The sequence below is a fragment of the Eschrichtius robustus genome, chromosome 8, assembly GCF_028021215.1.
Source record: "Eschrichtius robustus isolate mEscRob2 chromosome 8, mEscRob2.pri, whole genome shotgun sequence".
Taxonomy (NCBI): domain Eukaryota; kingdom Metazoa; phylum Chordata; class Mammalia; order Artiodactyla; family Eschrichtiidae; genus Eschrichtius; species Eschrichtius robustus.
Genome location: NC_090831.1, coordinates 64851930 through 64865482, shown reverse-complemented (window position 1 = coordinate 64865482; position 13553 = coordinate 64851930). Strand labels below are relative to the sequence as shown.

Sequence of the window (13553 nt, the reverse complement as noted above, 5' to 3'; positions counted from 1 at the left end):
GATCATGTGAAAATTACCATGCTGAACATGTAGTAAACAATTGCATTTATTCTATTCCTTTTAGATATATTATTTGCATTATAAAAGCAATATTCATTATTTGTTTGTTTACCTTCAAAGTAATAAGTAGTTCTGTTTATTAGGCACTAGCTACAGGTCAGGCAATGAAATAAGTGCTTTATGTTTAATTCATTGAATCTTTAAAGAAAACTTGGGTGCCAGATCATATTACATCCCTTTTACAGATAAGGGAACAAAGATTTAAATAAGTTAATTAACTTATCTAAACAATAGAGGACAGACTAGGTTTTGCAATCCAGGTCAGCCTGACACCGCAGCTCATCTTAACCACTGCACCAACTGCCTCAGATGCTCTCCATCTGTTGTCTAAATTAACAAGCATCTTGCCTACGTTCCGCAGTTTTAATCTTCTGGTATCATCACCAGAATAGGTTTATAATTCTTTTGTGCTAAAGATCAATACTCTTTAGCCATTCTGGAAAATACTGCAAATGAATGATCACAGGAACACAGAGCAGCATTTGTTAATAATTCATGGTTTGACCCAATTGATGGGAGTTTTAAGCATGCCATTTTAATATTACATACCTTTTTTGCCTTGCTGGTCATTACAATTTTCGTAAGTACAAGGTCCCCAAGCTGTCCAAGGTGAAACCTCACATTCAATAGGACAGGGAATGTGGCACAGCTGTGTCGTATTAGGGGTAGGGCCAGCGCATGATTTCAAGTCCACTGGTTTTGAGGCTGTTTGGAGAAAAAGAGAGGTTCCTTAAGAATTAAACAGATTGTTACGGTCAATAATATGATTTTTCAGAGCAGTTTTGTCTATGGAGAAGGAAAGTGCTTAAAGAAGTGCCACCAAGACATTACTCGAATGCTTCTCAGCTCCATCCTGAGAATAAAAGGAGAAGGAGTTGGGGGGGGGGGGGGAAGAAGCAGTGTAGTATAGTCAAAGGAAACTGGGCTAGAAGTCTTGCAGATCGTTTGATCACCAGCTTCACCACTAATTAGTCATGCAATTAATAATGCTGAGTCTAACTTTCCTAGTCAGTAAAATAATCCTTACAGTTAATTTTATTTCTAAAATTTTATAGTTAGGTTCTAAAAAAGTAGAATTTAGAGGACTGAACAGAGTAGGAGGGGAACTACAGCTTTAACGTATATGGAAAAAATCTCCACTGAGTGGCTCTGGCAGAGCAGTTCCCCTTCCCTTTTGGTCTGCAGAAAGGTAACTGATGGATCTGATGAAGGAAGAGCTCAGGCCACCAAATGGGGCATCTCTATCTCCAACTGCATGACTCACCAGATACTTTCCAGAACTTTAAAGAATATACTATTTGCATATGTGATCCAAAGCTCAGAACTGCTAAGGGGACAAATTTATAATTGTCCACGTATGTTCATGGGTTGACCAACGAACTGTGTATAAATACTGCTAGCCCTTGCTTCTCTTCTACTATGATGACTGCAGTTTGGCTATCTTGTACAGCACATATATTTGATAGTTAACGTCAGAAGGTGTCCACAGTTCTGGTTAAAAATGACTAAGAATGATACTTAAAACTTTATGGACATCAGAAGAGAATCAAGTTTACTACTGTCATAAAAATTTTGAGAAGTAGATGTCTTAAGACATACATTTCCTTTAATAAAAGCTAGCCCCTGTTACTCTCTGATACTTTGAAATGCCCATGCATGTGGCACAGAAGCCTGAAATAATAAGAGGTCTTAGCTAATTCTTATTCTCTTTATGTAAAGGACTATCAAATTCCAATTGCATGGGATTGCATATAGAAGCTCATAGAGAAAATAAAATATTTTCAACTATATTATCCTAACTTTTAAATAAAAGTACTAAATATATCTGCTTGTAGTATAAACACTAAAGCAAACTGTAGGCACTTGTATATCTCTCAACTTTCTGCACACACAATCATAAATGCTACCTAAAGACTAATATATTAACTCCTCTTTCTGCCACAGCTTTTCAGTTCTGAAAAATATTCTATAGATTTTGTTTCTTATTTTTTCTTCCTAGCAATACTTATTTTCATCCCCTCCCACTCTCCAGCCCCCCCACCCCACCCTGGAACACACACACACACACACACACACACACTGCAGTGAAAATAAATGACTGGCCATCCCTAATTTGCTTAGCATGAGCACCAAGTGCATTCTCACTTAAGTTTATCAGAATTGTTGCTAATTTCTATCATAACATTAGGCAAAGCCAAAAATGATTAATTGGATTGCTTTCCAACAGTGAAAGTGCTTGGCACACTGATGACAGAAAATACAGGAATAAATGTTTCATTTCTCTGAATATAAAAAAATGACATCAATGATATATATCTCACATAAAACGATTTGTTTTTAATATTGTTACAGGTGTAAGAGTCTTGTGATGGTTAATTTCATGTGTTAACTTGCCTGGGCTAAGGGATGCCCACACAGCTGGTAAAGCCCTGTTTCTGGGTGTTTCTGCGAGTGTGTTTCTGGAAGCGATTAGCATTTGAATCAGTAGACTAAGTAAAGCAGATTGCTCTCACCACTGTGGGTGGGGCATCAACCAATCCACTGAGGCCTGAATAGAACAAAAAGGTGAAGGAAGGGTACATTCCTTCCCTTCCTGAGTTGGGATATCCATCTTCTCCTCCCCCTGGACATCAGAGTTCCTGGTTCTGGGAAACTGGGAATTATACCAGTGGCCCACTCCCAGGATGCCAGGAGCTGATTCCTATAATAAATCTCCTCTTACATATCTGTATATATACTATTGGTTCTGTTTCTCCAGAGAATCTTGACTAATATAAGTCTACAGTATGAAGAAAAACTCCTATAACTGCAAATTAACATAAGTAATTCCTTCACTTGTTGAATCCTTCAGACTATCATTTAAATTAGTGGTTATATGTAATAATTACCCGAAAAGTCTCCATTTTTTTCCTTTCAATTAACTAAAAGTAACTTTAGTCTTTAGTGTTACTATATAGTTTTGGAAATTACAGTTACTATAAAGGGAAGTCTACTGAGCATGCAATTGTGAGAACTATGATTACAGCCTGAAGAAATATATTTTATATATAAGGTTGAAAACTGTAGGAGGAAAATACAGTTTTTAATTAAGGAAAAAGGTACAAACATTAATTCCTGGCCATTTTTCTAAAGCTTAATTTTAGCTCTTGGTGTATTTTGAATAAATAGAATAATCAGTCACAAATTCTCCTTGAGCTATTAAAAGAGAAATGTGATGAATAAAGGCTTAAGGAAGTATTGCTTGAAGCAAAATACTCTTAAGATCTTCTGCTAAGCTGAGCAAATCAACACTGAGATAATACGGTCCTTGAAAAATAGACCAGCTAAAAAGTGGCACTTGCTACCTGATTCTACAAGGATTAAACTGTAAGCTGCTGTGACTGCTGAGCTTCAACATACCCTGAAAGGAGTGCAGGGTGGAGACCAGGAAGGAGGCACCCTGTGCTCTGGGAAAAACTGGCAAAACAGGCCTTCAGATAGATATTTTCAGGAGAAGATTTTATGAGCCTAATTCTTGCATGTCCCCATATCTGAAATGGCACTAAAATCCTTCATGGTGATGTCTGCTCCTCGTGACTAGCAGCAACCTTCTGCAAAAATGTGTGCTTGATTGCATGTACTCCCCGCCCTTCACCAAAATCACATATATACTGACCTTCCCCCACACCTCTTTGGAGCAGTTTCTGAGAACTATCTGAAATGCTATCTCTTGAGCCATAGTCCTCGTTTTGCCCCAAATAAACTTAACTCACAACTCTCAACATTGTGCATGTTTTTTCAGTCGACAATAGCCTCAATTTTACAGATAACTTTCTATCTATCTATCTATCTATCTTTCATTAATCAAAGAAACACAGGGGGAGAATATTTTCTGTATGATTCTATTCCTTTGGTGATTTTCATTAAAGGTTTTCTTATCCAGTATATGCTAATTCTTTTTTTTTTTTGCATTTTCAATTTTTTATTTAAAAAAACACTGTAAATAAATGTTCTCGGCCAGTTTTACAAATATGAGTCACACAATTATTGATCTAACTGGTGGGGTTCTATCTTAGACCTTCCCTGGCATACAAAGAGTTGGCAAATGTGAGGCTACCACTTTAAACCTCATGCCCATAGCACAGACTGACCAGTGGAGGTACCAGGACCAAACTACAGCCAGAAAAAGAGAGGGCCTTGGGTAGTGAGAGCACAGGTTCAATAGAGTCAACTCTGTGCCTGTAAACAGTATATGCTGATTAATGTAAACCACAGATACTAGTTGAACTCCTCAAAAGTGGTCTTTTTGTTTTGGCAATTGCCCAAGATTTATTTGGAATCAGTGTGATTAAATAATGAAGTAAAGAACAGACCCAGGAGATCTTACTGGGTTCTAGTTTAATCTGTGGGATACAATTCCCATAGTTTTGTATTACATAATGTAGTGTTTATTGCTGATCCCTTGTTCTCAAATATTGAGAACTATATTTTCTAAAATGGCCCAGTCATTATTCTTATATAATTTTACTAGAAATTATAAAGAAATTGTTCATCCAGTACAAGTTCCAAGGAAGTATATATTAGACTTGACTTATTGTTGATCTCTTGAAAATAAAGGAGACCTTTTATTGTTCTCATACGACTTAAAGGGTTTTCAATTATATGTACTTTGTATGCTTCACAAGGTCATAAAAGAATGTCTGAACTTCTCAGGACTTAATAGAACAAACAAAAAAATAAAACTGGTACATTTTTGTAGGTAGGTCTGAAATATTTTTGTATTTGTATATTTAGAGTATTATGATGGAAAAAAATTCATTATAGGAGGTAAACTTAAATCCATCTGTTTCCAGTAATGTGGCCAATGAGGTATTCTGAAAATATACTCACTGTATAATCCCTAAGAACAGTGAATATATAATTTTTTGAATTAAATGTTTTATTCTGAGATAATTATAGATTCACATGAAATTGTAACCTCACAGAGATCCCATATACCCTTTACCCAGTTCCCCCCAAGAGTCAGATCTCACAAAACTATAGTATAATACCACAATCAGAATATTGACATTGATACAGCCAGGGTACATGTACTGGGTTGAATAGTGCTTCCCCCCACTCAAATTCATGTCTACTAAAAACTCAGAACATGACCTTATTTGGATATAGGGTCATTGCAAATGTAATTAGCTAATGAGGTCCTACTGGATTCAAGTGAGTCCTAAATCCAACGACTGGTGTCCTTATAAGAAGGCCATGTGAAGACACACAGAAAAGAAGACACTGCAATAATGGAGAGAGATGGAGTGATGAAGCTACAAGGATTGCCTACAGCCACTTTGCTCCTAATCTTAAGAGGCAAAGAATTCAGTCTTTCGCCATTAAGCATGATGTTACCTGTAGGTTTTTGTAGATGATCTGTACCAGGTTGAGGATGTTTCTCTCCATTCTTATTTTTCTGAGAGTTTTTATTATGAATAGGTGTTAAATTCTGTCAGATGCTTTTTCTCCATTGTTGGATGTTATCATGTGATTTTTTTTTTTCTTTAGCCTGTTAATATGGTGGATTATATTAACTGATTTTCCAATATTGAACCAGCCATGCATCCCTGAATAAACTGTACTTGGTCCTATATATACATTCTTATAATGTATTATAAGAATATAGAATAATGTATTATAAGAATATAGAATAAGAATTATATACATTCTTATAATGTATTATAAGAATAATACATTATTCTTATAATGTATTACTGAATTCTAATTGCTAATATTTTTGTTAAGGATTTCTGTATCTGTATTTATGAGAGATTTTGGTCTGTAGTTTTCTTTTCGTTCTAATATCTTGGTCTTTGTTCCCTCTTTTCCTATTTTCTGGATAGAAATGATCTGTTTCACATTGAGTGAGTTACAGTAGTTTATAGTTTTTTTATTTTGATTTTTAAAATTCCTTCAATTTAGTCTAAGTTGTCAAATATATGTTTACAAAGTTGTCTGTGGTATTCCCCTGTTATTCTTTTGCTGTCTGTAAGGTCAATAGTGATACCCTCTGTTTTATTCCTGATGTTGGTGATTTGCGTCTTCTCCCTTTTTTACTTTAGCAGTCTTGCTAGAGTTTTCAACGTTAATAGTCTGTTCAAAGAACCACCTCTTTGTTTCACTGATTTTCTCTATTGTTTATGTTTTCAATTTCACTGATTTCTGTTCTTATTTTTATTATTTTCTTCCTTTTGCTGGCTTTCATCTTATTTTGCTCTCTTTTTTCTTGGTTCTTGAAGTGGGAGTTAGATCATTGATTTGTGTCTTATCCTCTTCTAATGTAAGCATTTAGTGTTATAAATTTCTTTTTCAGCACTGTTTAGCTGTGTCTCACAGATTTTTATATGTTATATTTTCATTTAATTCAGTTCAAGTATTTTGATTTTCTTTGAGAATTCCTCTTTCACACATGGCTTATTTAGAAATGGGTTGTTTCGTTTCCAAGTGTTTGCAGACTGTTATCTTTCTGTGATAGAATTCTAATTTGGTTCCAATTGTGCTCAGAGAACACACTGTGTATGATTTAAATTCTTTGAAATTTGCTGAACTTTGTTTTATGGATCAGGGTATGGTCTATCTTAGTATATGTTTCATAGATACCTGAAAAGAAGACGTATTCTGTTGTTGCAGTGTTCTACAAATGCTTAATAAATTCTGTTGGTTGATGTTGTTGAGTTCTTCTGTATCCTTGCTGATTTTTGTTTGGGGAGTAGAATGTTGTCATCTCCAACTTTAATTGTGGATTTGTGTATTTCTCCTTTCAGTTCTATCAGTTTTTGTTCACATATTTTGTAGTATGTTGTTTAGTGCATAAACATTTAAGATTTCATTATCTCCTTGGTGGATTGACCCTTTATCATTATATAATGTCCTTCTCTATTTCTGGTAATTTTCTTTGCTCTGATGTCTAATTTATCAGATATTAATATAGCCACTTCTGCTTCTCTTTGAATAATATTTTCATGATTTATCGTTTTTCATTACTTACTTTCAACCTGGGATATTGCTATATTCGAAGTGAGTTTCTTGTTGAATGTGTATAGTTGGGTCATATTTTTTAATCCACTCTACCAATTTGTGTTTTTTCTCCTTATAAGTCTAATTTTTTTATAGGTACAGAATATATTTTAATTTTCATATTGTGTTAGAAGCAAATTAAAACATTGCCTGAATAAGCACGTGTTAGGGTCTTTTAAAATCTGCTCCCACTGGCATTTCTGAGTGGTTGTCTTCTCTCACTCCAAGTCTGAGATGTGGGAGGCAAAAGGAAAACCAAGGGAACTCAGCATCTTGTCATTTCTTGAGTCTTAAAATCTCTAGCTTGCCTGCCTCCCTCTTCGACTTTCAGAGTCATCTTAACGGTCTGTTTACTATATAGTGTTCAGGATTTTTTTTTAATTTAGTAAGAGAATTAGGAAAAATTACATCTTTTCTATCTTCCTGGAAGCAGAAGCCTATATGTTATTTTAAAAATAAAACCTTTCAATTTTATAACTAGGATCACAAGAAAGGAAAATCCTCCAATGATTCCCCAGATCCACAGCATGAATCTGGTATGGTACCAGAGTCCTAAAGCTGGCCTCTCCCTTGAGGCAGTACTGATCCCAGGTCATAGAACTTGCATATCCAGAGTTCTTTAATTACCAGGGACAAAGGAAGGCATTTTCAGACAGAAAATGAGAGTTAAACTATAACAAACCATCATTAAGGAAATATCTAAAGGATTTATTTCTCATACAAAGGAAAGTGACCAGAGAAGCAGGTTCTAAGACACCAGATGGAATGGTGGCCAAAGAAAATATTAAATGTGAGTAAAAGTAAACGTTGACTGTAAAAGCATAATTATGATGATTAAATAGGGGAGTGTGGTAGGCAGAATAATGGTCCCCCAAAGATCCCATGCTTTAATCCTCTGAATTTGTGAATATGTTATCTTAATGGGAAAAAGGACTTTGCAGCTGTGATTCAGGGTTCAAACCCTGAGATGCGGAAACTATCCTGGATTATCTAAATTGGCCTAATCTAACCACATGAGTCCTAAAAAGCAGAAAACCTTTCCCAGCTGGTCAGAAAGGTGAGATGGAAGAAGAAGGAGGAGAGATTCAAAGCATGAGAGGTACTTGATTTGCCATTTCTGGCTTTGGAGGAGAGGGGTAAAGGCCAAGGAATGTGCCCTCTAGAAGCTGGGGACAGTCCCTAACTAGCAAGGAAATGGAGATCTTACTTTTCCAACTGCAAGAAACTGAATTCTGCCAACAAGCCGAATGGGCAAGGAAACAGATGCTTCTCTAGAGCTTCTAGAAAGGAATGCAGCTCTGCTAAGCCCCTGATTTTAGCCAGGTGAGAACCATGTCACACTTTCGACCTACAAAACTATAAGATAAAATGTTAAGTTTTTGGTAATTTTTTATGGTAGTGATAGAAAACTAATACAGACAGTTATAAACAGCAATATAGAACTAAAATACAAGACTACATAATATGTAAGCTGGTGAAAGGTAATCAGAGGTAAAGCAGTTTAAAGCCCTTAGCAAGGTAAATATATTAATTATAGACTGTATTCATTTAGGTCTGGACCTTAATATTTTAAGGTAATCTCTTTATATAAATAGGATAAGAATGTGTAAATTCCAAACTAAGGGAAACAACGTAACAATAACAAAACCGTTGCAATAAATTCAAAACAAGGCAAGAAAGAAGAAACAATGAAACAGAAAAAATGTAACAAGGAGAATAAAATAAGATGGAGGAAATGAATACAAGAGTATAAACCACTAAAAGTCAAAGATTATCAGACTTAATAAAAAAATAACATCTGAAATGACATTTTATATCCACTAGTTTATCAAAAAACTTAGATGTTTGACAATACCAAGTGCTGGAGAAGATGTGAAGCAGCCAGAGCAGTTAAACACTGCTGGTAGAAATTCAAGTTGTTTTACCCATTTTGGAAAATAACTTGGAATTTTCTAGTATGTTTGAAGACAGGCATACTCCCAGATATATAGTTTGGAAAAAGCGAGCAGACATCAGACATTTACCTCAGGAGATATTTATAAGAATTGTCACTGTAGCATTGTTTATAACTGCAAATATCTAGGAATAACTCAGGTATCCAACAAAAAGGGAATGGATACTAAATTATGGTGTCAGTACTACGGTGTCAATACAATGCTATACAGAGGTGGAAATAAATAAACTACAGTACAATCATTGATATGATGAAACCCACAAATATGTATCAAAGAGTGAAGAAAGCAAGCCAAAGAAGAATATATACTAAATCAGCAGTCCCCAAACTTTTTGGCACCAGGGACCAGTTTCCACGGAAACTGGTCCACAGCCTGGGGGTTGGGGACTCCTGTACTAAATGATACTATTCATATAAAGTTTTAAAAAGCAAGCATTATCATCATGTTTTGGGATAAATACATAAGTCTGGAAAAGAGGAGAGTGGCCACCATTGTCTGGGAACTGACCTGATCTTTTCAGCTAGGCTATGACGGAGTAAGACAAAAATAAGACTACTTCATTTGTCTAACTAAAAATAAGGTCACCGTGGGAACAGCCAAAATATCAAATATTACCATCTCCCAGCTAATATGAGTGAGTTCTGCTTCTTTATCAATTACAGCTTGAGACTCTCTCTAGTCTTTCCTACTTCCAAATAAGGTTTTTTAAGATACCTGGTTATAGAATTACTCTTGCTTCCTTACAGCATTCAATCCACAGCAAAGCCCACTTATTTAAAGCCCCCTAAAATAATTACTTAACTGAAGCCCAAATCCTAATATAAGTGCTTTCTGACACTCGTACTGAGATGCCCCTGGTTGCCCAGGGTGTGGGCTCTCCCTTGCTGCAAAAAGTAATAAACCCAACTTGTTCAAACACAGGTGTGTACCTGGTGGTCTCTGGCTGAAGAGCATGGGCATGTCAAATACACAAAGAAAAGCAAGGAATGTTAAACATAAAATTGAGAATAGGAGTCCCACATTCTGTGATGGAGTGGATGTGATTTATTTAATGACAAATGCTTACTGGCATTTACAATGTACCAGGCAATGTTATGGTGCTCCAAGTACTTAACAAATATTAATTCATGTAATTCTCTCAAAACCCCATGGGATAGGTATTTCAATTATCCCCATTTGGGGTGGTGGTGGTGGATAATTATTTCCAAATGGGGAAACTGAATATGGAAAGGTGAAGTAACTTTCCCAAAGTCACACAGCTAGGAAATAGTATATTTTGGACTCACATCCAGGCAGTTTGGTTCCATAATCTTCAGTGTGTACTTCTAAGTACTACTCCATGCGATCTTGGAAGGATAAGTGAGGGAGCTTCAATGATATGTAACAATATGTAATGACACACACACACATGCAAATACATTTGAAATAGGTCATAATGTATTAAAGTACAGTTAATGGGGATTATTAATATTGTAAATGTATGTCATAATAGTAAAATGAGGCTATCAAGATAATCCAACATCAGCCCTGGTGGTCAATCATTGAAAATTATTCTGACTTTCATACATCAGTTGGGAATGGAACTAAATTTTCATTCTACAAGATATCAACAACTAGCTGTCCAACTAAATTACTATTAAAATGGGATGTTCTACACCTATACTGTTAATAATAATAGTAAATACTTATATTGAATTTAGTAAATAAATTCTTTCAATCCTCACAGCAATCTCATGAAGTAGGTACAAAAGTAGTAATCCCAAATTTGGAGATGAGGAAATTGAGGCACAGAGAGATTAAGTAACTTGCCTAAGGTCACACAGCTAATTAGAGGTAGCTGGTATCTGACTTCAGAGACCATGCTCTTATCCACTTTGCTATATACTATGATATGACAATTAGTAGAAGCCGCGTTCTTCCCCCATTTTTTACTCCGACTCCTAGAAGTCTATAATATGAAGGGTGGCCTGACTAGAAGACATACACATTTTTTAAACAGTCTATTTGATTACTGTTGTGGGAGTGACAGAAGAAACTGGGAGTGATATTTATCTGGCAAGTGAGTCCTCAGTATTTTAATACGAAACATTTTAGATTCTCATCCATTTTTAATACTAAATTTTTAAAACTAAATAATTTTTGTTCTAATGCCTAAAAAATACACCACATGTGTATTTTAAACCTTTTTTATCATGAAAATATATATTTGGATTCTTAAAACATTTTAAATGACAGATCTCACACCCAGCCTACTTCAGACCTATTTGTACAACAATATGCCTTTTCTGAGTCATTCAAAAGATATATTAGGGTTCAAAGGTTGAGAAAAATGCAATAGGTTTAATAATTCATTCATCCATTTAGCAAAATGGCTGAGCATTTTAGGCATTCAAAGTCTCCTGATACTGTATTTATTTTCCACTGTCTTCCCTGAAAATCTATCTTTTTCTTGAAATAGCATTGCTTCTTCAAACAAGCTTATTTGATTGCTAATTCAAAATTACAAGGAAATTCTCTTGGATTTAAGTCTTAGTTTCAGTACAGGAACTGACCAAACAATATTATTAAACATAAGGATGCCTGATAACAAAAGAGATTCCAAAGCTCTATAAATAAAATCAGTTACAAATGGCTTTCCTTTCCTCTGTTCTTATATTGCTCAATGTGTTAAGATAAATATTAGACGCCTACTCTGTGCAAAGCCCTGCCACTGTGTTAGGAACGTTATGCCCAAGGGTGCTATAGGGTCAATGGCAGTGGCAATGATGGTTTGTTTGTTTTTCTTAATTATTACAAGTATGTGATAGTAATTTAGGGTATATTTAACCAAAGTAGTTTGAATTCCACGAAGGTTCTATTGATGGTTTACTCAACCCTCACTTACCGCTAGATGTAAGAATTGATGTCAAGCAAATAAAGAAAGCCTATGTTCTGAAAATTAATCAAATTCTACATGTATCAGTGGTTGCTTAAAGCTTTTTGAAGATGTTCTTGTACTAAACTTTATTCACGGAAATTTCTTTTATCTTTCACAGGCTGGTATAGTTAGTGGGGACATAAAACCCATTTCCTTCTTAATAATAGAGGGCATTGTTTTAAGATAATACACTTATTCTGCAATCAATTTTGCAACCATATTTAAAACGATGGTTGAGAATTATCTCTCGGTATTTAATGTGCTTTGAAGCTTACTGCCAGTCCTTTCTGCCTATGATTAATTCATTATAGAGCTATTGTTTTGGATTAATCATTTCTTATATTAACACAAGACATATAGTTTACTTAGGAAGCATACATGATAGTCTTGAGTGCATTTTCTACACCATAATTAATGTTTTCAGTATCCGATGGACCGTCACTGCTTCTGTGCAGCTCACGAACTGATAGCCATGATTTTCATCCCCAGGCCATCCTGTTTTACCACAGCTTTCTTCCTCTTTGTGCTTGCTTGTGCTTGCTGTTTGGATAACCTCTTGAATTGTGTTGAGGTCACAAATCAAAACATTTGAGGCCACAAAACATTTTTTAATTTTGTTTTTCTTATATTAGACAATTTCAGAGCTAAGGTATTTGAATGGTCCCTCTGTTTGAAACTGTGGTATATTTACATCTTTCTGACTTCTCTGTTTGCTTATTCTTTGGGGGTTAAAGCCCAGGCTTGCTCTATCTTGGTTTTAATAGTCAAGTGAAAGTTGCACTGGATACATGTCATAAATTTAGGTAAGGTTCTTCCCAAATATCCCAATAATGAATATTTAGGCCCAGATTAAAATAAGAAGAGAGCATTCCTCTTTCTTTTCTTCTCAGCTATATATTCTAGTTTTAACTTTTCAATTATGGGTGTTAAGGAGACTGACGGTGGGGAAGGAGCTAGCCCATGAACACTAGCAGTGTTGTAAACTTGACAGACTGGGCAGACTTCCAAGAAAGCCGTCTTCTCCCTATAAAGGACTCCACCCACCCTGCGGCTGGTCTGCTGTCAGCACAGTTAGGAGGGCACCAAGTGATAGGCCTGTAACTTCTTTTGCCTGCAGCCTTCACTCTGCTGTGCTGATGCCAGGGAGAGGACTGTCAGGTCCCTTCCTACTTCTCTCAGGAATTCTACTCAATCTCACAGGTGCCTCTGTTCCTTCCATCTGATATCAATATCACCCTAGCAAATAGAAACTCCTTTAAGGGTCTAGCCTCTGGACGGGCTCTCTCCTGGTTTCAAGGACTGACACAGGTTTTTCCTCTAGTTGTATATTCCACTGGTCATTTTAGAAAATTACAGAGAGAGGTTCATATGCCTGTGCTTACAATGCCATACTCCCTAGAAAACGACTATCCTCGTGTCTTGACTCAAATAAAACAGAACTGCGCTATCCTTCTAAGTATTTATAGGGACAAACATATGTCAGGTAATTTCTCTCAGGGACCCAGATTCCTATAAAACAAGAACATTTAAAATACATGGGACTGTTCAAAATATATACCTTCATAGCAATGTCAATCATATTA

The 13553-nt window shown here is 35.6% G+C and overlaps 1 protein-coding gene across 1 annotated transcript in view; it reads right to left on the bottom strand.

Moving 5' to 3' along the window:
* THSD7A (thrombospondin type 1 domain containing 7A) overlaps positions 1 to 13553 on the bottom strand; it is a 268023-nt gene that overhangs the window by 175623 nt on the left and 78847 nt on the right. Inside the window, exon 5 of the mRNA XM_068549806.1 lies at positions 610 to 765. Coding sequence (XP_068405907.1) covers positions 610 to 765 — 156 coding nt within the window. The remainder of the gene's footprint in view (positions 1 to 609; positions 766 to 13553) is intronic.